At 45.3% G+C, this 25,869-nt stretch overlaps 2 protein-coding genes across 4 annotated transcripts in view; one reads left to right on the forward strand and one right to left on the reverse strand.

The window, feature by feature from the left end:
* LOC149347718 (neuronal-specific septin-3-like) overlaps positions 1-11,496 on the forward strand; it is a 93,024-nt gene extending 81,528 nt beyond the window's left edge. For all 3 annotated transcript variants that reach the window (XM_089587385.1, XM_089587387.1, XM_089587386.1), the window contains 6 exons: positions 550-631; positions 1,137-1,274; positions 2,461-2,578; positions 3,129-3,224; positions 7,213-7,361; positions 9,543-11,496. In XM_089587385.1, the coding sequence (XP_089443511.1) occupies positions 550-631; positions 1,137-1,274; positions 2,461-2,578; positions 3,129-3,224; positions 7,213-7,361; positions 9,543-9,681 (722 nt within the window). In that variant the 3' untranslated portion in view covers positions 9,682-11,496. The remainder of the gene's footprint in view (positions 1-549; positions 632-1,136; positions 1,275-2,460; positions 2,579-3,128; positions 3,225-7,212; positions 7,362-9,542) is intronic.
* Positions 11,497-13,659: 2,163 nt separating this feature from the next.
* Positions 13,660-25,869, reverse strand: part of FoxK (forkhead box K) — a 73,919-nt gene continuing 61,709 nt past the window's right edge. The window contains exons 7-8 of the mRNA XM_089587384.1: positions 19,974-20,123; positions 13,660-18,115 (exon numbers count right to left, since the gene is read on the reverse strand). Coding sequence (XP_089443510.1) covers positions 17,619-18,115; positions 19,974-20,123 — 647 coding nt within the window. The 3' untranslated portion in view covers positions 13,660-17,618. The remainder of the gene's footprint in view (positions 18,116-19,973; positions 20,124-25,869) is intronic.

A 25,869-nucleotide genomic window follows, 5' to 3' on the forward strand; every position in this document is an offset into this window, starting at 1 on the left:
AAATGGACACAAAAAATGCTAGTGTCTGCGTGATTGTAATGAAATTACAAACTGTTCCTCGTGCTTTAATATTGCGATCTGGTTATTCGGTCTAAATACACAAATTATCAGGCAGCATGGGGAAGCGGAGGGGGGGGGGGGGGGGGGGGTTATAGAAAGAGACAGAGTGTGTGGATATACAGAAACTGAACCCCGTCATATAGATCAGCCGAGAGCTGCCTTCAAGATGTGAGAGCCACTCGTAACCTGAGTTGTGGATAGATCCAAACTATGTGCTTTGGTCCTTGGTGTCCCAACAAACCAAAGTCCTTCAAACTTCAGATGCAAATGGAGGGAAAAAGCACCTGGCACAATCTTAGCCCCAATAAATTTCACGGAATCCATGCAGGAATCATGGTACTTAAAGCATTAGCGCTTTACAAGCTATGCTAGCTGTGAGGCACTGGTAATCTGCCCTCAGGTACTATGAGACTAGCTGAAAGTGTACCTTTCTAGTATCGTGATATCAAGTTTTCGTAATGTTAATTAAGTTTTACTGTTTTACTGCAGTGATTGAAGAGAAGGGGACACGTCTTCGATTGACTGTCACCGATACACCAGGCTTTGGCGACCAAATTAACAATGAAAACTGGTAAGACTGATTTCTATCAAACCAATACTTGTCAAAAGATATTGCATACATGTTTGAATATTCAGCTGTTTGCATGACACGGTTCAGAGCACTGCAGCTTGTGTGTATGTGTGCATGCATGCGTGCGTGCATGCGGAGTGCATATGTAGATATTTTGCCCTAAGCGAGTAGCCCCTTTGATTGAGGCATGCTTTTAACTGTATAGTTTACGACATAATGGTAGATAAGGCAAATGGCATTTCTAAAAATTACCAAATTCTGTGAGCTGCATGCACATAGAATAAACTGTCATTACAAAAAGCAAGTACTGTACTGGGCAAGTCTGAAAAGAGTTAATTTTTCTGTTTTGTATGTGTAACTAAGGATAATCATGAAGAACTAAGTTTAGAAGCTAGTTAAGTGCGACACGCAGTTCGTAATGAAAGCAGGGTACGTTTCAGCAGAGTGCACGAAACATGCACTTAACTGGTTTGACTTTGTACTCAACGTCTCCACCTACCCACAGTTGGTTGCCAATCCTGGAGTACATCAACGAGCAGTACGAGAAGTACCTCAGCGAAGAGCAGAGCGTCACACGCAAGAAGCACATACCAGACACGAGGGTCCACTGCTGCCTGTATTTCGTCCCACCGACAGGACATTCGTAAGCGGACGTTCGCTTCATGCGTAGTTCAGAGGGATTTGTTTACTCCGTTTCGCTATCTTGTGGAAAAGTTCACGTTGGGCAGACTGGGTGATGCATTAGCGATTGGCGGCGGGAGCACAAGAGTAATGCAAAAACTTTGAGACTGGCCATATCAGGATATGTGGCAGAGATCATGGTTGCCACATGCTTTTCAATAGATGTGCTGTTATAGCCGGACGAAAGACCAACTTAAGAGGAGTACAGACTAAGCTACTACTGTTTGCTTTCACTGGTGGTTTCCTGCATTTCTTGGCTATCCTCTGAAAAGATTAACAGTGTTCCATTGTACAGCAAGCTCCACTAAGAGAAGACAAATTGGACGTAATAATTGTATTATTGCTGAATACCTGGCACTGGTAAATAATCAGAGAAACCAAACATCAGTACATTTTTTTAACTGAATATGAATTGAATAACGGGAGATATTTGACTTGCATTCGGAGTTTAACATTTGCGAACCCAATACATTAAAGGTGCACTGAAGAGGAATCTGAACTCGTCTTTTTGCCGCGGAAACTCAATCTACACGTTCCGAGCATTCTTAGAAACTGCAACTTATTGCCCTGTGTGGCCGATTTCTCTAATTAAATCGAATTAACGTCCGGCTCCCGCCCTTTTTTTTTTTAATTCTCCCTCGTACGGTGGGCGGAGTCGACCAACGCGTGGAGTGCCTTTTAGCCAGCTCCGTGGAGGCTTTGCTTTCGCTTCATTTTGTTTTCTAGGTTTCCGTGAATAAATAGTTTCATTTGCAGATAATATAACCGCAAAATAAGCCCACAGAAATAAAAATACGCGCGGACTATTTGCTTCTACGGACTACTAAGTATTACTCCGCCAATGGCAGAGCGGCAAGCCGCCACGGGACTGGGTGAAAGGCACTCCCCGCGTTGGTCGACTCCGCCCACCGTACGAGGGAGAATTAAAAAAAAAAAAAGGCGGGTGCCGGACGTTAATTCGATTTAATTAGGGAAATCGGCCACACAGGGCAATAAATCGAGGTTTCTAAGAATGCTCGGAACGTGTAGATCGAGTTCCCGCGGTAAAAAGACGAGTTCAGATTCCTCTTCAGTGCACCTTTAAAAGCATATATAAATAAGTGACAGCGAATGCAGTGTCCTACAACACCGTGTGACTTTTGTTACAGGCTCACACCTCTAGATGTTGAGTTTATGAAGAGGCTCGACAAATGCGTCAACATTGTTCCCGTCATAGCCAAAGCGGACACACTGACTCTTGAAGAGCGGAGCAACTTCAAGCAAAGGGTCAGTCTGCACCGTCTCGACTGAGCAAAGGGCCGAGCTTTTCTGATTTTGCTCTGCTCGAACAGCAAACATACTTTAATACATACTTTAAAATTATCCAGAGAGAAATTTTTGATACCCAAATGCATGTGAATGTATTATTACAACACACAGCATCATTGAGTACATATTCTAAGTTGCTTTAAGCGTAACAGTACCGTAAAATTTGTGCTAAGCATACTGCAACAAAATAATAAATATTAGCAACAGATATGCTCTTTCAAGTGAAACTGTGTTTTAAGGTGCAAATAATTAACCATTTTTTTGTTTCTCATCAAAATATGAGTCAATTAAGTTGCATTAAAACAATCTCCCTGATATACTCTTCTTAACCTGATGATTACAAACTTTCTTCCCATGAAATGCTGTTGTGTGCATTAGATTAAAAGGTCTTTAGGCAATGTGTTCCTGGTGCTCCTGATAAATCCAGGATGAAATTACACCGTACCGCACATACATATTACTGTGTGCAAATGTAAGCCGACCTTTATTCTGTGTTCTCTCCACTCAGATCAGAGAAGACCTGCAGAAGCATGGAATCAGTGTGTACCCAGTGCAAGAATTTGAAGATGACCCCGAGGAAACTGTGCTCAACAACAAAATCAGGGTAGGCACTAAACAAATCCGTCATGTGATCACAACAACATGATGGTTGCCTCTGAAATTTGCACTATGTACAACCCTTGTGCTACGTCTTCTATGTCAACAAGCTACCAGTGTTTTGGTTGTGCCACGGTTAAAGCGTGAGCTGAATTAGTGCGAGTTAAATTTGCATTAAAAATAAGCTGAAGTCAAGTTTTTTTAGCCTTGATATCACTTGTAAATCATACAAATAAACAATGATTCCAGCTTTCTCTCTTCAGGGAATAATGTCACTTTCAGAAACGTTCATGCTAGATTCAGCTGCAGGCGAGCCGTGTTTTATTGGAAGTGAAGTGTAGTTAATAATTGTGTGTCACAATTGTGTTTCGTCTAACTGTTTGATGACCTAAATAGAGCATCACTGAGAAACAACTAGTATAACTTTTCTGACCATACCCCGCATTTCTTAACCAGCTAGCTATGCCGCATATGAATGCATTTTATTGTAGTGGTCTAAGAAAAAGTTAGCCTGTTACACATAAATTTTCATTACTATAAAGGGGCTGCCTCAATGACTACTATCGTGATATAGTAACTTTTAAATGTCAAAGAAAAGCTTTGTAACCTTTAAAGCGCTTATTTTTATTTATTACCTATCCATCCCGCTTTGAAAAACTGCTTAGGACCAAGCATTTGTAACAGCCAGGATATACATGGTCTCTTCTGAAAGTAGTAGGACTCATTTTTTTAAACAAAATTTATTCAAGAGAATAGTACAAACGATTACAATTTTTCAAGGTAGCACCCTTCCGCATCTGCACGCTGCTGCCAATGAGTTTTACAGTTTTCGTACGCCTCCAGGAATGCCTGGACCGGAATGCTGTTTAGCTCCCTCGTCACGGCCTGTTGAATCACCTCTACTGATCCGTGATGTTTCCCCTTGAGCGTCGATTTTATTCTCGGGAATAGAATAAAGTCTGGCGGGGCCAAGTCGAGGCTGTACGGGGGCTGAAACAGCTTTGCCGCCTTGTGCTGGGCAAAAAATCGGGGTCTTCATTCACATGATGAAGAAGATCCTACCGGTTGGCCTTTTCCTCCTCTGACAACACTCCCGGCACCAACTTCGTGCACGCTTTCCTCATTGATAAGTTTTCTGTCACGATCTCAAAAACTTGGGTTTGAGGAATGCTCAAGTCAACAGCAATCATTCTGATACTCATTCTACGATCACTGTTAAGTAAATGTTTCACTCGCTACACATTTTCGTTGGTCTTGCTGGTCGAAGGGCGTCTGGAGCGGTCGTCTTCCTCCACTCTTTCCTTAACTTCTCGGAACAGCTCAAAAAACACCTGATCTACCATGGAAGCGTCACCGTAGGCCTCCTTAATCATGTCGTGAGTCTCTTTGCCCATTTTACCAAGATTTACTCAAAATTTGATCGCGTATCGTTGATCCAGTAAACACTCGACGACTCTGCATGACGAGACGTTTAGACAGGGGTTCACAGTACAAGCGACCTCCTCTCATCAACGGCCGAGAGCCGACTGCCGATTTTCCCCAGCATTCCCAATATCCCCCTTCAACGATCCTGCACGCGCAGACCACCTCTCGTCCGCCCCTTCGCCCAGGAAAAAACCAGTCCTACTACTTTCAGAACAGACCCTGTATATAGCTCTACAAAATAGACAGAGCACAGTGAATAGAGAGAGTTCACAGTAACTGCGTTTTTTTTTGGCTTGGGAATATATGCACAACATGCAGCAAAGTTCAAATGGTTGGTTCAAGTTGGAAAATGACTAGATTATGAGCCCTGGGACATAATCAAAAAGCTTAGAAAGAAAGAGGAAAGACATGATAGGGCTTATAACTGCAGCTTAGCACATGCTGGCTTGTGGTATCGCTGGCAGTAAATGAAAAAGTATGCAGTGTCATTGGAACACATACCTATGACCTTCCATCTTTGTTTTTTAACTTCAGCAAGCGACAACGATGTGGTGATTAACCAAAAAGCGTACTAAATCAGCTTCACTGGGAACATGTTCACAGCAGTCTGCTTTCTTTATGCAATGAACTGACACGTGTATTAAAAGTGATCATACTGATGGGTGCTTACCGACGCTATCTAGATCATTAGCTTAGCAGGGTTGTGTGGTAGTTGGTGATCCATTTTGTGGTTTTTCTTCTGTTGTCTCGTCCCTGTTGCCACCTCAAAACATGTATTCAGATTTCTATATAATGCCGAGTTCTTACAACTGAACAAGGAAATGCCGTACTGCCCTCACCACCTTGTTGGATGGACAGCCCACTATGCACCTTCTGAAACATTCCTGTCGTTTCTACATTTTGTCCATTCTTGTCGTTCCTACATGCACAATGCAGTTTGTCTCTGCTGTCACAAACAGTTTGAAAAGAGCAGTGCACATGCGGGATATTTTGTTTTCATTGCTATGGCAGTGTTGCAAGAAAAAATGTCCCAAGGCAGTGTAAAAAAAAAGTGCTCCCAGACTTTTCTCTCCCACCTGGTGGGAAGAAGGAGTAGTAATACTAGCTAACACTACCGTATTTACGCGATTGTAAGTCGACTCGAATGTAAGTCGACCCCCCATTCCCATATCAGGAAGAAAAAAAACTTTGAGGTCCATTAGGATTCCCCTTTAATAGCAGAACGCGATAGCGTTATCTGGCCGCCGCCGCTTATCCTCAGGCGCTACCGGCTGCCGCGCGAGCGTGCCTGGGGGCGCATTAGAAAACTAAAATGCATTAATCACTGATCTACTCGTCCACACTTACGCCATTGTCCTCACTAGCGCTGTCGCCATGACCGCTGCCGCGGTCCCACAGCACATCGTTCTAACGCCGTTTCGCCAGTTCACCGTTATTGACGGCTGCCATCAGTTTGGTTTATTGGGGTTCAACGTCCCAAAGCAACTGGGACTATCAGGGACGCCGTAGTGGAGGTCTCCGGAATAATTTCGACCACCTGGGGTTCTTTAACGTGCACTGACATCGCACAGCACACGGGCCTCTAGAATTTCGCCTCCATCGAAATTCGACCGCCATGGCCGGGATCGGACCCGCGTTACAGTGCTATAGGCACTGTACCCGTGTCTTTCGGGTCCGCAGCCGAGCGCCATTACCACTCACCGCGGCGGCAATCACACCATTGGCCACCGTGCGTGAGGGTGCCGTTTCTGCGCGTTATCAAAGCAGCTGCTCAAGGCCAGCGCCAAGAGTGATGCGACGGAGCCCCACAGCAAAAATGAAACCACGTTGTAGCATCCCTATCTCGTTTGTCTCGCCTTTATGGTGGCATGCTTTGATTTCGATTGTAAGTTGACCCCCCATTCAGATTTTCAAATAAAAAGCCAGGTCAACTTACAATCGTGTAAATACGGCAATAATAAGATAATAGTAATACTATAGCTGCAATGTGTACAAGCTGTAAGCCCTAGGCCAACCGTGAATTGCAGTACACTCTACAGTGTGCCATTGTCTCTCTGCAGACAAGTGTGTAGAGCACTGTACACAACACAGTGCGCCTGCTCTCTGCACTCTGTGTTGTAATCTAAAACATCCTGTTATCCAGAGGGAAATTTGAGGACAACTTTATTTAGCTTTCATTCTTGGTAAAATTAGATTTTTTGGCCTTTTGTGGGTCTGTTGACATTCATCTGGAAATCTGGAGTTGAAAATATAATATTTTTTCCTGTAACTTGATTGAAACTTATGATGAAGATGACGTCGAGAGTTATAGGCTCTAAGATTTCTGACTGGATCCAACAGGATGGAAATGTGGCCTAACCTCAGAGACCTACATCAAAAATGCATCAACATCATTGTAGTTTGCTAGTGAAAATGGCTGGTGATACTTTTCTTTTGCCTTGTGCTTCCTTTTGTGTTTTGACTTCCAATGCTTGTACTGTATTAACTGAAAATGCATAGTTATTTGAGCCATGGCTGTGTTGGGGTTAGATGTGGGGTGAAAGACTGGGAATGCTTGCTTCCCTTGGCAGGCATCCATTCCTTTTGCCGTTGTGGGCAGCGACAAGCAGCACACGGTGAACGGCCGCACGGTCTACGGCCGGCAGACACAGTGGGGGCTCGTCGAGGTGGAGAACCGGCACCACTGCGAGTTTCCCGATCTCAGGGACATGCTTATCAGGTGGGTCACTTAATGGTAATGATTTCGTAACATATGTCTTGACAGTGTTGTGACGTGTATCAAAGTTGCGCTTGCATATATGCAGTAGTTGATGGAAAGTGTTGGGTGCAATTTGTTTGCCCTGATTAGGACATTGATTAGGTCTGAGCTCCCTTAATCTGCTTCAGCATATCAACTACATGTGCATACCATTGCAGAAGCACTTCCTGCAAGTGCGAGCTAAGTATAGCTTTCAAATCGGTGGCATAATGCATTCAATGTCTAGCCTATCCTGATGCCTATCCAGTGCCCCTCTATAGCAACTAAAAAAGCCAACATGTTTAAGAAATTGAATGTAATTTTGTTTATTACATTTGCAATGCACCAATCATAACATCTATCGCAGATTTAAAAAGCCTCCGGACTATCTGCTAGGGACAAATATGCGGGCAACTCTTGGAGAGGCGGTGGGGTAGGAGGGGAAGTGTCCCTATTAGCACAGTGTACTTCAACGAAAAAATTGGATTTTTCAGTTTTCCTAGGAAATAGGGGGGGGGGGGGGGGATATGGCAAGACCAATGAACACAGCTGCGTCTTCAAACGTTAGTGTATGCGGTGGTCACAGAAATCGGAGGCAAAGCTGGATTCAACTTTCAGAAAGACTTAGTTCTGCTTTGTGGGTTGTTCTCATCCTAATAAATAACTGCAGCATTGTTAGGATCGATGCACTTGAGTCCATGATTTGCATCTCATCCCCTAGCTTTGATGAAATTAGCTCAGACACAGATGAAGGGTTTCTTTACACTGATGGGGCTTTGTTGCATGCAAACAGAAATATGTAGTAGGGACTGTTAAGTCTGCTCAGGTCAAACCTTGCTTGGTTATCTTATTATCTGCATATTTTCTCATTTCCCAAAGCCTAGTGCTCTGCATAAAATAGATGACAAATATTGCAAGAGGCGTCCAGTAAGTTTTGCCTCCCAGACTGCACCTTTATTTTTAATGGCCACATGTAAGGATTTCATGAGCTTCACATATTTTAGTGACTTTTACAGCAGGTTCTCCTCTCCGAACTGGTGATTTCCTCCAGGTTTGCCCGCCATGTAGTGTTTCATTTCTGCCACGAGTTAAATTTAAGATTTATCATTTTCGTGACCTCGATTCAAGCAACGCTGCGTTTATGACACCACAAGTATTACACGCATGCTGACACTCACTTCCCACTCACTGAGCAAAATTTTTCACTCGTATTCAGTTGCTTCCAACATTTTATGCATGCTGTTGTCATTTACGTGTTATTCCAGCCATCCGATGTACTTATGAGAGTTTTTCAAGTGATCTGTGCAATTAAATTTCTGCATCACAAACATTACTGACAGTGCACCACCTCCAGCATTCAGCAGAGTTTCAGTTTTTGTTATATAAATTCTTCTACTTGCTTTTTCTTTAAACGATTTATTGTAATCAAGAGAGGGAACTCGGAAAGGGACATAATGTGATCATTCACTCAGAATTTCCAAAAAGCCGCCAAAGTTGCCTTTTGAGTGGAGGAATTGAACGGTATTGCATTCATAGCAAGTTTAGAATGTCCTCTTTCCCTGAAGCCCATGAAGCAATGATGCAGCTTCTGTTTCCCAAGATGCATGAACATCTGAAGGATACTCATTTGCATCTGACAAAGAGGTCATCAGTGCATTACGCCAAAGCTGTCATTAACAGCTTCGTTCTTATGGGACACCATGCCACACAGAGACTAGTGCTATAGTGGCATAAGTGCGTGGCGCCCTCTGGGTACCATATCAGTAAGCGATGTACTGCAAGGAAAGGGACGTTCCCAATTTCGGTTTAAACACATCATCTTTAAATTCCATCTCTTGATAAAAAAGTTACAGCCCAGAAAGGCAGCAAAACTTACTGAACCCTTCTTTTATACTAATCCGTTATTTTTTCACAGTTGGTAACCTGGAAATGAAAACGATTAACATATACCCAATAGGCATTGAAACTCCCCTAGACGTCCCATAGACGTCCTAAACGTCCACAGGAAGTCCAAGGGAGTTTCACTGCCCATTGGGTATGTCCCACTAATTTGAGGAGCTGTTGTAATGCAAGAGTTGAAATGGTTCATCAAACGCATCCACTTACTCAGCCGCTGTTCACCGGCCATCCAGTTTCAATCGGCTCTTTCCCTTCCATCCCCAGGACACACATGCAAGATCTCGTAGAGGTGACCAAGACGGTCCATTATGAAAACTTCCGCCACGAGAGGCTACAAGCACGCCATGGACATATGAATGGACACAGCATGAACATTGTGAACCTCAATGAAAGCAGCCTCTGAGCTGGAGGAGCATAGCCTGGTCATCGGATCTTTCGACTGCTTCACCTTATGTTTGTTTCTGCCAGCTGCTTTTCAAGCATGTTCTGGGCTCATTTGCTTGTAAGCATATGAGAAACGCTGCACGTTTTTCCCGACTTAGTCAACGGTTCGAAATCATGAAATCACCCGCATTCCACATTCAGAGCTATTCTAGCTATGCAATCCATGGTAGTACGTCATGTAGTCAGGCCCATCACACTGCATTTGAAATTGTGAACGTGATGAAATGTAATAGTGGGATGTCATACTGCTGGGTGTTCTAAATTTTGGGAAAGAACACCTGCTAGGAGAAGCGGGTGTTGGTGCAGTTCAGTATGCGTGCAAGCTAATGGCCCTGACTCTACATCATCTGAGGCATTGAAAGGATCTTTTCTCTCAACGTTACAGCTCTTACTAATTCAGTCATACATATCAGCCAAGCTTCTCACCTCTTTCGCATTGTCGAAAGCTTTTTGTCAAGCTTCCGTAGAAGCCACATTCGGTGTGTCTTCGTGGGACGGTGTTGTAGAGAATGTGACCGTGTATGTTGTGTGTCCGTGCTGCTATCGTGTGAAGTGAACAAAACCAGAAGTATCATGTTATCTATGACTACCCTAATTCCACATTTTTCCCGCGACTTCAAAAAACTTGGTTTTTACTGCTTAGTGCTATGTGCTCCAGTGCCTGCATAGAGAGTGCTCCAACGTCTTTTGAAGATCTCAAGAAATGTTTATGACGATTCTCAGTGTTCCCTAACTAATACTGCCTTACTAGACAGCCAACATCATTGCCACGAGTTGGACAACGTTTTGCAGAAAGAACTTGTCTGTGTTTTGGCTGGAATTCTGGGCGGAACATTAGTACATCTCGCACCATAAGTCCAGGACATGCTACTACGTCATCAGGATGTGAAAACTACCGCAGCACTTGGCATGCAGTGATAAGTGAAGCTAAGGAATTACTGAAATGAAATACTTGCTAGCTTGTTTCCTTGTCAAAAGAAAAGGCCAACATTAAATACATCCCGCATATGCTTATTAAGGCTGCCTTTACAATGACGACCTTTGCTCAAGCAAAATATGGGTCTTCTAGTCATAGCTTTGACATTGTGAGCCACCTTAAGTAGGTGTCAATGTTGGCCAGTGTCTTGTTTCAGAACTTGCGTGGCATCATACTCCGTTTTTCTTCCGAGCACATAGTAAAATATTGTAGCTGACATTTGCGAGAATCGCTCTGCAAATGTTGCCAAAAGGCACCCACTCTCTCAACGTTGCTGTCAAATCAATGTTTACAGCAGAAAATGTTGCCAACGTAAAACAATAAAAAGATGGCGCTCAATTCGATGAAAAGGTAATGCAGTGCTTGCATATCTCAAGCGAAGCCACACTTACTGCTACTTTTAATGTAAATGCTACTCGCTCCAACATTTATCTATTATTACCGATAACTGTGTCCAATACTTCCCACACCCCTTCATTTGGTGTTGCATACATGCTTCTAGAATGTTTTTACAAGTGTTTTACTAGAAATAACAGAATTTGCTTGTATTTTTTTTCTTCCAGAAGTGAGAGCTGCATTTTTGCAGAATGATGTAAGTTGCATGCAGTAACCTGAACAGTGCCCTGAGCAAAAATATCGTACTATTGTATGTTGGAAATAGTGCAGTACTATTTTTTACTGGGGCGGGGGAGAGAGGAATTTCTGAAGGGAAATGCGAGTTATTTTTGATGTGGTGTGTGTGTGACAGCTGAAGAGAGATATCTAATAAAGTGGCCTGCAAGGCTTGGTTGCCTCTCACTGCTGTGCTCTGTGGAACGCAAGTCGCAACAGCCCCAACAAAATCTTCTCTGTAGATCTGTCAAGGTTCACAACATTCAGTTGACGCCAAACTTGTAACGGTAGCTACTAAGGTTGTGGCAGGTGTTCTGATTTAGAAGTCTCAAAAAGTAAATTTTGCAATTTTTGGCCTTGACTGCGAGAAATGTTCCATTGCACTACCCCTCTTTCTCCCCAACTAGCAAAGCAGTAACCTTGGTTCACAGTCAAAATGTTTACAACCAAAGATGTCGTAATTCACCTACACATAGCTGTTACAGACTGCTCCCCCTGCTAACAGATCTAAAGGGCAACTTTGGCGTTATTTTTATATCAGTGCATTTTATTGAAACTTGCTTGTACAGTAGGTTCTCCTTTGTCTTCTGTGTTGGGCAGTGTTTCTATTTGCTTTATGGGGTTTAACGTCCTAAAGCGACTCAGGCTATGAGGGATGCCAGTGGAGGGCTCCGGAAATTTCGACCACCTTGGGTTCTTTAACGTGCACTGACATCGCACAGTACACAGGGCCTCTAGAATTTCGCCTCCATCGAAATTCGACTACCACATATTCAGCACAAAAAGATCTCAAAATTTCCCGTTTGCTGCCCTCAATCGGGGCGGTTCCTGCGGGTAATCTTGCATTGCTGAAGTCTCAAAGTACACGTTCATTGTTAGTTAATCTGCATTTACCAGATTAGAAAATTGTGACCTTGTTTTTGGTCATTTCAGGCAAAAAACGGTTAGAGTTGTGCTTAAACGCCACTTCAGTCATTTGACGGGCATGATGTTTTTTGGTAGTCTTCGATGTCACTTGGTGGTTGAAAGCCAGTTTTAGAGCGATAGCTCTACTCCTACACTTCAGTGTATGACCTCTGGCTCCGCAATTTGACCTCTAAAGAGTCACACGTTTCTAGTCATGCACGCCGTGCGTGCCAGCTGCTGTGGAGAGGAGTGAAAAGGGTAATCACATATGCCACGCGTGCCGCAGAGAGGAGGAGGGTAGTTGCTGCATTGCGAAGAGGAATCGCAGGTGTGTTGCGTACTCCGTGACATCACACACCATGACCAAGTAAAGCGGGAAAGACTCTGCCGGCATTGCAAATGCAGGGCATGAAAGTGGGTTCTGCATTAAACGCCGGTGCACTCTGATGCGTTCAATAGAACGCTGACAATAAGACAAAGGTTGTAAGCATTGCAACATAAGAATCAATAACCATTAAATAATAAAACACTGAAACAAGCGTTGTCTTATATCACCGAAGCTATCGCTCAACATTAGTTTTTTTTTGCTTTTGTTGAGCTGGTTGTTTTGATAAGCCATTTATTAAGACTGAGAGGTCCAGGAAATACAATGTGATCAACTCGAGACGTCCAAGAATTCTCTAGAGCTGCCCTCTAAATTCAGCTACACCCCGACAACACTGCTGTTTGGGGTGTTACCCACACAAAATTCGATGACAACAGTGCACTAGTCTTTAGATGAGCTTGAAATGAGTTTACCTGTTTGTATGCGATTATGCGAGCAGGACCTTTTAAAACTTCTCCATTGGTTACGCAACTTTTACAAGTAAAGCTACGCGAGGCCTTTGTATGCCTCATGAGAGGCGATCACACAGCCTTGGATATTAGCAGCATTTTCTGGTCCTGTAGACTACGTGCACCGCTACTAGCAAGGCATAAAACGCGCATCTTAATTATACACCTTTTCTGTTTGAAAATTGTGAATAAACTGCATTGCTAAATTGCATACCATCCTACACTTCATTAAGGTGGTTCCTTTACCACACTACAAACACTGCAATCTACTTCTACATACGGAATTATTTGATGACACATTGGCACCACTTCTCAAAAGCGGAGATCCTTCGGTGAAATTTGATGACCGTAAGGCTATCAAAGGGCCTCGATATTTACATAACTTCAGAATAAATGCTAGCCACAAAGGCCTTCAGGTGTCGCGTATGCAGTAGTCCCTCGTGCTTTTAGAATGCTTCACACCATAACTATTAACTAGAACGCTCACAGTGTGAGGCGGTCACGGGCGTAATCCCACACCTTTCCAGGAATCTGTGCTCAAGCGGCAACATTGCTGCCATTTTTCAGGAGCAAGTTGCGGAGACAAAAGGAAGAAAGAGCTGCACCATGTCAACAAAGAATAAATTTATTTAAAAGGTGTTGCCTTGTTTTGTTTTTCAGGTGTTTTGTTCTGGTGACATTTTTCTTTTTTTCTTTCAAAGAGATGTGAGGATGGGGAAACATGGGATAGGAGGCTCATCAGAAAAAGAAAACATGGAAACACCAAAAAATAAGACGAGAATCGCCTACACGGCTCTCGCACGAAAAACATTCCTCCGGTCACGACGACCACTACAAGAGACATCCAGGTGCGAAATTTATTGCAAGAAAAAAAAAAAAACATAAAAGCTCTATGAATAGACTGACCACGTGGAGAAAGAAAAAAAAACAAACACGAGTTGCATGTTGTGACGATGTAAATGTTGCGTGGTAGAACATTCGGCAACAGCAAAGCAAAATTTTCTACTTCACCTCAAAACAGTCGCTTCTGCTTGAAAAACGAAAAGGTGCAAGTTCGTCCAATGCGGGAGAATTAAAAAAAAAAAAACCTCGTCTAAAGCCCACCCAAGGGCTGAAGTTTTCACTGACTACAGTTTCGGAGTGTCCGGATCTCCGAGTACTGACAAAGGGGGCATGAAACACCGCTTCGCTGGGAAACTCAAAAGACGGATATGCTGCAATTACCAAGTTTCCTAACAACATTTTTGTCTGAGGAACAATTCTTTGGTGCTGTCATGACCAGTAGCTCCCCACCCTTATAAAGCATTAAGATCTGTTAATAAATGAACTATCTACAACGAAAATATGCAGAAAAGAGGCAGGTCACTGAAGCCAGTCCTCCTTATTCCAGCAATTCATTATATTCAGCAAAAGTGAAGCGAAAAAGACTCGAAGGAAAAACCAACGGTGCTGGTGGTGAAATGCAGAAAATGTGTTGATCATGGCAAAGCAATAAGCGCATGCTTTATTTTCACCACCCGCGGGGAAAAAAAAAAACCTCTGCCGTCGTCAGTAGCGAGAGAGAGAAAAAGAACAAACAAACAAGGTGCAACAAATGAGCTGCTCTCTTCGACAACAGCTGCCTCCTTTTCCGCATTTTTCGCGCGAACCTGAGGTCGGGCTTGCTTAGGAGGCGAGCAGCCAAGTCATTCAATATTCTATGTACAAACAATTTTCTTAAATGTACCTACAATGTCCTATCACCGTGGACTGCAACAGCAAAAAGTTCGACAGGGGAAAAAATTGCTGGGGCGTTATTTACGACGTGATGATGGAGAGAGAGGAAGGAACGAGGAGAAACAATTAAGAAGCGCAGAGACGGGAACAATGCGAGGGTTAAGCACACTTCTCTGTACTCTGCAGCTATGCTGCAAAACATGACTGGCAACTCTCTCCCCTTAGTCCGTCCACACTCTCTTTCCTTAAAAAATACTCCAACCAGCATGCAACAACAACTGTGTGTGTGTGTATGTGTTATGCTATGTACACCCGCCAACCAACAGCCTTTGCCAAGCCAAGCAACACATAGATAAAGGGGAGAAATTATAAAAAATCCCCTGCTGCATCACGGGGAAGCAACGACAGTCCCTCTCTTCACAAAAATCTGCAATTCATTGCGCGCAGCACGGGTTGTGCAAAACAATCGTGAAGCGCCGCCAAAGTCATTGGCCTTGTGGTCTAAACATTTGTGCCGGCAAAACGACGGCGACTCCAACAGGAGGAGGCTCACAGCTCTGCCATTGTCAGTGTTGGGCCCTGTCGAAGCCCCGTCAATGTCGAGTATCGCGATAACACTGCACAGGCCAGCTCGCTGTCCCAAACCACAGCCAGGCAGACTGCACTCGTCTCGGAGAGACACTGCTTTTCTACGCAAGCCACTGGAGCGAAGAAAAAGAGAGAAAAGACCACTTCCGATCCTTTTCAAGGCCGACCAGACAATCGGGGATCTGTACAAGACGAGCGGGCCGTGATATGTGCACATGTGCTCGGTCTATTGCCACGACACTGGATCAAGCTGGAACCACTGACTTCAAGGCAGAGTGAGCATAAAAAAAAAAAAAAGAGAAGCGACTTCGAAGGCAGCGAGCACGTGACTAGCAAGGCCTTTGTGCTTTGTTTGAAAGCCTCCCATTTGAGAAGCGGGCGGGAGAAGGGGAAAAAAAAAAAAGAAACAGCTTCAATGGGAGGTGAAAAAAGCGCTACACTGCCTTCTACACGCCGCCCCACTCGGCTGTACAGCTCATCAGCACCAGGGAACAGAACATCCAGAAAAACTCCTCTCTTCGACCTCGCGTAAGCAGCAAGAAAAAAAAATAAAAGGCCGCTTCATCAACCCTACCGGCACACTTTTTACACTGCTTCTGCTCCTCCAAAACATACCACACCAAGAATGGCACACACGTTCTCCGCAGCGACTGCTGATCACACTGGCTTTCACGTCTCGCTTCCCGAAAACCATCCGGCTCTTTTCTGCTGTACACGTCTCGGCTCAACTCGGCTCCTTCTCTAGAACTTCGCCTGCACACGACACGGTGTGCACCGCGTCCCGCACCCTTGCACATTCTGCAACTCCTACGCTAGATCTGCAACACACGACTGCCCCGCCGCTTCTCACCCAACAACAACACGCCGCCGCATCAGCAACGCAGGTTTTCACAACTTCCAGCATCCGCTCTCCACCAGCCCACCACGACGCGAAACCTAGAACAAAAGCTAGCCGCGGTCCCTCCAAGGTCTCCGTTTACCCCCGGGAAGAAAACCGCTAGTTTGTACGATTCTCACAGCTCCGCTGTCCCCAAGCACGGGCATCCTCCAGTGCGCAACGCAGCGACCCGCTTCCTTGCGTCGCTGCTCACATGCCAAAGGCAAAGGGAACAAAACTGGATTCCTGCCAATCGCCGTGCCCTCGGATGGCCCAAGAAGCCAGGCAACAGCACCGAGCACGGCAGGCATGATTGAGCGCAGCAGCGCACGACGGCCAACACCAGCTGCACTCGCCAATAAAGAGTGCTTATCCTCCCCCGACTTGGAAAAAACAAGGACAAGGGATAAGAACAGCAGGCGGGGTATTCCTACAAACATGCCAAGGACTGGAGAGGTTAGGCCAAGAATGCAAGAAATTATGACACAAGGCGGCGGCAGCAGCTGAAACTCGTGCAACGAGCGTGACCTCTCGTGACCCGGCTTCTTTCCTAAGGATAGCGGGGCTCTGCAAGCAAGCATTTCGGGGCGGGGGACCGTCGCGGAAGCGTGCACACCGGAAAACACTGACTGCACGGGCGACATTGTGCACCGCGCTGATAGGCCAATAAAAGAGGGGGCACAGTTGACAGCGACAGAACCTAGATGGAAGTGAAACGGAAAGTAGGATAAGTGTTCCTACGGAAACTGTTTCCGTAGAAAACACTACGGAAAGTAGTGTTGGTACGCATACAATGCAGTGGCAAGCGCTGCATTAGCACAACGGCTCGATTCCTTCCGTCGTTTTCAGCAGTGAAGGTGAACCACAGAAAAAAGAGAAAAGGCGAGAGAGAGAGAGAGAGAGAAAAAGGGAAGGTAAAAAAATGATGCCGAATAATGAGAACAGATGCACCGGTGAGTGTGAAGAAAAAGTGACGTGAAAAAAAAAAAATAGAATTAGAAAAAAAGACAACAAAGACCCCCAAGGGCCCACTTTCACAGAAAGAAAAACAATGACACTCCTATGCGAAAGTAACAGAAGCGATAAAAGCAGTGGTGGCCCTGGCCAAAGTAGTCGCCATACGTGGCACGTGCACAAGGACATGGAGGGGGGGAGGGAGCGAGGGAAAAAGAAAAGATGCGCTTTACAACAGGTTCTTCGGGGAGGAGAGGAATTGTGGTAGGCTGCAGCGAAGCACCGGCACGAAGAGCCCGCGGACACGGGGGGTGGGAAAGGTGAACGGAGAGCGACGACGTTCGGGAGGGCCAGCGAGGGTAGAGGAGGAAGGGGTAGGGGGTGGTGGTGGTGGTGGTAACACAGCAAAAAAGTCAACAAGTGAAAGCCACCATTAACACAAGGAGGAGGAGGTGGCAGAGTCTGAGGCAGACGCCGTGACGGCCGTTGAAGACGACGACGACGACGTGGTGGAAGTTGGCGGAGACGCCGACGATGGAGTCGCTGCTGCCCCCTCATCCGATCCACTCCGGTGGACCTTCGATGGCGGAGGCCGCGCGGGGGAGTTGCTCTCCCGCTCTCGACCCGCCGTGGCACTACCGGAGGTGGAGGAAGGCGTCGACATGGCCGATGCCGTGGACGAAGAAGAGGTGGCCATCTCATAATGACGCTTGCGCGGATGCGTCGGAAGAGGCGCCGCAGGCGGCGACGAAGAAGAGTCTGGCGTCGGCGGCTGGGCAAAAGTGGACGATGGCGCCTGCACAATGACGCTTGTCGGATGAAGAGGAGGAGGCGACGAAGCGGATGATGATGGTGTCTGCTCCGCAGTGGAATGCCCAAGTGGCTTGGGCTGGTAGAATAGCTCGGGTGGACCTCTGGGGTAACTCCGTTCTGCAAGGACAAGGAAGAAGGGAGGGGAAACACAAAGCTTTAATAGAACTGCTTCGCAGTCTTAAAATCAACGGCGTAGTTAATATTCGATTTCATACACTGCATGCAATGCTGCCAAAGCTAGCACACCTGTTTGTCCATGTCCACACGAGAAAACTACCGCATATACTCCTGTAATGAACCCACTTTTTCCCCCAGAAAAGTTGACATCGATTTGGGGGAGTCTTCATTATGCTGGAAAAGTTTCAAGAGATATTTTTGGGAGAGTTCAAATTTCATATACAACCTCCTGCCCCTCCATCCCTTATCAACAAAAGTCATCAATAAAGTGTTTGTGTCACTGGTGTTTAGCATGGCAGCGTGGTTCACATCGATAAGTGTTTGCTGGGAGCCATCCCTGCCCACCCTCTCAAGGGCACAGGACGTCTTGGCACTCTGTCAAGTCTGCCTAGTGTGCCACCCACATTTAAACACACACACTGTGATTTTAATGTTATGCTAGGTGATGTTAATGCTACGTTAATGTTAAATTATCAGCCCAGCATGATGACATGCTGCCAAGGTCTGCCTTGTGGATACCAAACTAAGGAAGCATTCAGAAAGAGCTAGCAGTTTAAAAAAAAAAGGAATTCTCAGTGATAATAGTGGGGGCGAGTTAATAGGCAAGTGGGTTCATTACATGTGTATTATACAGTAATTGGCCATATGTCCAAAGCAAACAAAAGTATCTTTTGTTGCCACAAAGCTCAACTACCGTGACTGGCAACGTCCCGAAGTTTGCCCTACCTTTTACCATGTTATCAATTCAGAAATGGGAACACAAATTTTTCTTCCCGTTTTTGAAGTGGCACCTTCAAAACCCCCCAACTCAACATCTATGATAGGCACGGAGAAACCAATGGCATGCATTCTAGCAAGCTCCCTGCAGCAAAACTTCTTGCAAGCTCTAGGCAAAAAGTTACATAACATAACACTTAAGTGCGCAAGGACCTGCTTTACATGAAAGTAAATGACATATTTCGAATGAGCATGCAAAAATACTTGTTCCTTGAAGGTTTTGACTTCACTAATAATTTTTTTTTTTTTTCTGTGACCCTGTTCCCCCTTTAAAAGGCAACTGAAGCGGTTTTAGAATTCGATGAGTTTAAGGTTGCCGAATGTCCGAAATGTGCAGATAAAACCTGCGAAATCGTTTTGCTCTAGCATTTGAAATGTTGGCATAACCGCCAAATAAAGTCGTCGTCGGCGTTCAGGCTTCTCTGAAGTGCACAGCGACGGGCAGAGGCCCCGATAATGACATCACGTATGATGGCACTACGTTTCCAGCAAAGAAACGGTTATTCCATGAAAGAAAATCGACGCCATCGAAGGCGAAGCTCACGATGCATTGTTTGGCGCGATCTGACGACGCACAGGAGCATGCAGACGTAAGCAGTGGACAACTGAAATTTCGGCAACAATGACATCACCGCCGAGTTTCCTCGCCAAAAGAAGCCAAAACATCGCGGTTTCAATCGACCATTACGTTGCCATTTTAAATGCTAGTGCAAAAATACTTTGCATGCTTTATCTAGAAGCTTGACAGATTCGAATTCTTGAATAACCTCGAATTCTCAAAAAATTGTTTCAGCTTCCCTGTAATATGCTAGCGGTTGAAAAGGCCAAATCATCCGTTTGAACCAATCAGTTGTTGAAATTGAGAGAGTTTGAATTGACATTGCACTGTACACCCAAACGTTACACATTACTTGGGTCAGCGGCTGTAGACAGCAGTTTTGAAAGATGATGAGCACTGCACATCATCTTGGATGCAGTGTGTGTGTGTGTGTGGGGGGGGGGGGGGGGGGGGGAGACTCGCCTTGGTCGAGCCGTGGAGAGTCGCTGCGCATGCCGTTGCTCTTGAGGACCCCATTGGAGACAACCGTGGGCTGGTGGGCCACCAGCACCTTCGGTTTGCTGTTGGTGAACGCCGGCAAGAGTGGGGACCCTCCCAGCTGGTGGCTGCCACCTGGCGAGACAGAGGGAGCAAGGACAGGCTCACGCAAAGTGTTCTGCAGGATCTGCAGGCATGCATGGCCACTTTGCACCAGGCTGTTTGCCAGTGCCTAGCGTAGCGGATCTCAAGCTGGGTTCAGTAGAATGCACAGCACACCTTGACCAGTCACTTTCACCCCCTTATTTTAGGGCCAATCATACTGAAACCGTTTGCACCGGACTGTCCTCGCTCTATGTGTAGTCAGCTGTATTTATGGGAGACTGCTCTGAGAGAGAACTTTCTTTGGCTGGTTGGTTGGTTTATGGAGTTTAACGTCCCGAAGCGACTCTGGCTATGAGGGACGCCGTAGTGGAGGGCCCCGGATAATTTCGACCACCTGGGGTTCTTTAACGTGCACTGACATCGCACAGTACACGGGCCTCTAGAATTTCTCCTCCAAAGAAATTGTTTCTGCACCAAATTTAATCAAAATTCACACCCTTGTCTAATTCAGGGGTGGAAGCAGGCTCCAGCTTTTTGGAGCAGGCATGGGAGCAGCAAAAGTCTTATTTTGGAGCAGCTTTGGAGCAGAAAAATTCCCATTTTGGAGCAGGTTTGGAGCAATTTGTAGGCTATTTCGGAGCACTTTTGGAGCAGAGTGGCGACATTTAAAAGCAACTGAGAGCAATTTTCTTTGCAACTAGACCAAAAACTGCATAAACATTGATCACGGATCCCACAGGCCAGAATTAATTAAAAGGACTGCAATTGTTCTAAAGATATTTGCTAGAATTCATGAAAAAAAAATAGACGTGTAGCAAATGCAAACAGTAGCTGCAGTACATTAGCTGTTATTAATTTCAGTTCAGAAAAAAAGAAAACAACACAATGGGGACAGTTCATCAAAACCGCCAAAAGAGTGCAGCAGAGTCTCGAACACAAGATGTCAGGACCGAAAAAAGAATCGATATCCGCCAACCGCTGGATTTTAAAATTCGGAAAATTACCGCAGCCAAACCAACAAGGAGGGGGCTAAGCTACCCTATTTACTCGCATAATTTGCGCCCTCGCGTAAATGCGCACCCAGAATTTTTAACCCAACCATATATGAAAAAAAAAAAAAATGCACCAGCATGCACGCGGGTGGACGCAAGGCAGGCTGTGGAAGATCAGTGCGAACGCGTTGCTGTGTACGGCTATGAACGGTGCGAGTAGCAAGGCGACGCCGGCCGCGCCGCTGTGAAGATGTAACCACGTAACTGGCCAGGCCAAGCCAAAGCAATGTCAACTGCGTGCGAGGTGCGAGCACGACGTGTAGTAAGCCCTGTGCCCACACCCTGACAACTCCACGTGTAAGAAGTTCGTAGTTCGTTTGCTAAATTAGTTCCGGTAAAGAAAATTATATTCGCGCGCCGTTTACCCGGCCCACTCGCACTGGCATTTGTTTTCCAGGACAAGGTGTCCAGAATCCAAAACAACCGAACCACCAGCCGCTAGTCAATCGCGAGGACGCCGTTTTAGCGCCGTTTATCTCCACTGGCTCCCGACTGCTGGCTCTGCGACTGTATCGTTAGGCGTTTATTGCTTAGAGCTGCGCACGCGGTGTCATACCATCCCGTGGGGATGGGGGTTGCGTCGACCTGTATAGGGAATCTTTTTTCTTCTTTTTGACCAGCGAGGGGTGCAAGTGGGGGGGAGGGCCTATGTATGCACATTATAATGTTTGTAGTTTTTTAGGACGTGTTTCGTGAAATCTTCGCATCTCTTTTTGGAGCCCTAAATTACTGAAAAAAGTGCACAAATATGCGAGTGAACCTGGTTATCTCATTGTCCGCACATTAAATACAGCTTGCTATGTGAGGTCAGTGCACAATACTGGTTGGTTGGTTTATTGGGGTTTAACCAACCAACCATTATTGTGCACTGACCTCACATAATACTGGCTGTGCTCAAGTTATATTACCAGATAATAGTTCAAAGTACTTTTACTCATGCTTGTCCAAGCCTTTCACGGCAGCCGCGCTGACCATCACGAGCAGGGACCACACCACGAGCGAACCCAGATGTCGATGCAAATGCGGTTGTGTCCGTTTTGTAGAGAGCACCCAGTGTTGCCCAGCCGACAATAACTCTCGGCTAAATTTGGCGCTGTATATTGCAATGGGCGTGAATTGCCGTTTAGGCGCAGGAGATCAAATTGGCACAGCATGACGCAATTGGCGCAGCACTTCCACCTTTGCTAATTTTTCGTGCTGATTCCAAAAATGTTTTTGTCATAGGTAGATTTCTTCTCGAGATACTCTTAACACCCTCTCATTAACAGGAACAATAAAAAGATGAAGCACATCATAAAGGGTCACAAGTGGTGCTTGGTTAGATTCTACAAAGAAAAAGGAATGCAATGCTGGAAAGTTTTCTAGTTTTATCATCATAAGTGGCTTTAAAAAGACACTGAAACTCGAGGTACGAATACTGCCTAACGTGCTATCAAGAACTAGAGCAATTAAAAAAATTTCCAAGCTAGAATCAAAAAAGCTGCTCTTATTGCGTAGTTTGCACACCTAGCTACATGTTAAAAAAGAAAAAATAATTATGGTCCTTTCCAGTATAGATGCCGATATGCTAGTTTGAGATTTGCTGAGAGCTCAAAATTTGTATTTTTAGGAACAACTCTGGCACTTTTTGAGGTGGTGTGTGTCTTTGTGCTCTTTTTTTTTTGCATGCAGATTATGCAGGGTTTTAAATGGCTGCTGGTGTTCTAAAAAGATTTCCCGGTCTAGCACCAGCCTTTGGCAGTCGTATGTATACTGGCAACTGGTAGCAGAACATGCGGGCACCCATTTCTCAGTAATTTGCCAGTGCTCTTGACAGGGAACAACTTTTGAAGGTGATGCCAATGCCATAAACTTATGCTCTGAACTTGGCATCAACTTACGTACCTGGTGGGAAAAAAAAAGCCCCCCTTTTTTTTTTGCGGTTTTGATGAGGTAGGGTTGTGCCTCTTACACGGGGCCAGCATCTTCCCGTTAAATTTTGCCCAGTGCAGCCGAGCCCCGATTACAAGTCCCCCTTCAATGTGGCAACATCAATTTTTTTTATGACAAATTATCCCAGCCTCAGCAATTTCTTCACATACATAATGCTTACTGAAAGTATGGCTGATGCGACGTGCACCCAATGACGAACGTGAAATAATCGCGCAAAGTAAAATGGGTTGCAAGATCACTTTACAGGCAGGCATCATCTGATCCTAACTTATAGAAATCCTCAGAAGATCCAGAACTCAGCCCGAGAGTGAAGATGGCTTAAACGATTGTTCAGAGCGGTCCGCAGCTGTCGGTGTGACGTGGCCTTCGCCTGGCACAATGTTCTGCATTTGGAAATTATGCGAAACTCAAAACTGGTAACCTTTCTATACACTGTGGCCTTGTTCCTCATGTTACATTCCTGTACACTAGAATCCGATGATACGACTGTGACCGATACAAATTTCGTGACGATAATAATGATTAGCAAAATTCCCCGGCCCGAGTCTATTCCATACGACAAGTAAAATTTGAGTGCCCTGGATGCCTCTACGGATGGTGCGAATCCTCAACCTCAAGCACTAAATGCTGCCTGTACATTGCTAACACCACAACCATCAGCCAGGTCCACAGTAGGCACTTAAGAGTTAAGGCCCGTTCACATTTGCCCAAAACTCCGGCGAGTGAAGCGAAATCAGCCACTTTTGACGCCGAGCGAGGCAGAAAGCGGCGCCGTGAGGGCAATCGGGTTGGACTGATTTCCGCCGCACGGCGACAAACATGGCAGCGCCCTTTGAAGCCAGAGTCCTCACTTCAGATTGAATTCTCATTGTATGCTTCATCCCAGCTCACCTCTAAGAAAATGTATAAATGATAAATTTGCTTTATTTTTTTTTATTCGGAGTAACGATCCTGAAGCTTCTAGGCTTAACAGCAGAGTCGGTTCGTTGACAGTAATGGTTCCTGCCCTGACAACCAGATGGCGCTACTATATGCTAAGTATATTTTTGCGTCTGTGCTAGCATACGCTGAACTAGAAGTGAGAATGCGCCTGCATTTAACGTAGGTAAGCATGCTTACGCTTATGGTACGTAGACAGCGTAAATTTATACTCTCTTCTCACTATATCTGTGTGTGCCGCTAGCAGCGACGTAGTGTGGAAAAGCGAGAAACAGCAGCGGCGCGGCGGATCCGCCTCGCCCGTGCGTGAACAAGTGAGAACAGGTCCTTGTTTTTGCCGCCGGAGTTTTGGGCAAGTGTGAACGCGCCTTTAGTGGCCCGCCAAATGCTGATGTAGTGATGCTGAATGCTGAGCAGTGGCATGCAGCTGTAAATAAATCTTATCAGCTGTAAACAGATCTGCATGAGTGCGTTTTCAGTGCTTCTGTACACAGATTGCGTTAGTTTTAGATTACACAAATATGACTTGTGAGCCCCTGAGATTTGTATCCTTGAGGTTCTACTCTACTTCTCATTCTCATTTAAAGGCCGCAAAAGCAACCCTCACATTACATTCGCGTGTGCTTTCAAGCAGTCAAAACATGTAAGAGCATCAGTGCAGTTTTCAGATGCTTCATCCCCTTGCCCCAAGGCAATCCAAAGAAGCCGCTGCATTTCTCCTCTTCATGTCACATCCTTGCGGGTACAGCCCACTCGTATGCAAACGCATTTTATGCTCTGCCCCTCTGCACAAAGGCATCGCAGAGAAGACACCATGACAGGTGACTGCCACTGCATTTCAGCTTTTTTCATGTCTCGGTCCCCAAGGTTCGGCCAACTCACATATTTGCATACATGCAGTTGGTCACTAAACCTATAGTAAGACCAGAAATCGTCAGAATTTCCAATGCAGTAGCCGGGAAATCGTGCTATATGGGAACGTATTAAATGGAAGAAAAATGATGCAACTCTATGGGGCACTTTTACTGTCCACAATTTGGAGCATATGAAAAGAGGAATCGTATGAACCGGGAACATATCAACAAGGTTTTACTGCACTAGTGAACTGGCCTTGTAGTAACGTTGAATTTCCATTGGGTTCAATCGCGATCGACGTGATTGGGACCAGAAGTGTTCCTGTGCAAGCAGCGTAAGAGTTAAAAATGAAAGAAAGTTGTGGAAAGCTCCCAGAGAAGACAGGATAAATAGTTCATGAGGAGATTGCGTGCCTCAGTATTTATTATACCTCAAAGGTCCCTGGCTTAGACATTACATGAGGGGTGATACTCCCTAAGAGTTATACTCCTGAAAAATTTGTAATCTTGCTTTACACTTCCTTTTGAAGCACAACACGATATCCTTGTCTTATTAGGCACCATTCGTGCCAGTGATTTTAATGATACAGTCGCTGACCGACTTTTTGGACTCGGCATGACCCGGAAAATGATCCGAATAATCGAACAATCCAAAAAGTCAATGAACTTTAAAAAAATAGCTTTTTTTTTCCCCGCAAAAAAACTGCTTTAAGTATCGCGAAATTCGACGCTCCCCATGTCCCGCATGCAAGCTATAATATTAAACTGTATCTGAGCCACAGCCATGCTTTCATCATGTATGCACCACCTCACGTCGTGATACCAGACAGTGCGATGCGGCTGCAGGTCTGCAGCGAACGAATGCACATGCCGCACGATGCAGGAACAGTTAGCCTGCATGGGTAATGACGCTCGCGAAGACTGAGAAATAACCCATGGGAAGACATAAGCAGACGCGAAAGAAAAAATTCACTGACGATCATCACACTTTCTAATATG

This window comes from Amblyomma mixtum, chromosome 4 (assembly GCF_055824585.1).
Source record: "Amblyomma mixtum isolate Tamu chromosome 4, ASM5582458v1, whole genome shotgun sequence".
Lineage (NCBI taxonomy): Eukaryota > Metazoa > Arthropoda > Arachnida > Ixodida > Ixodidae > Amblyomma > Amblyomma mixtum.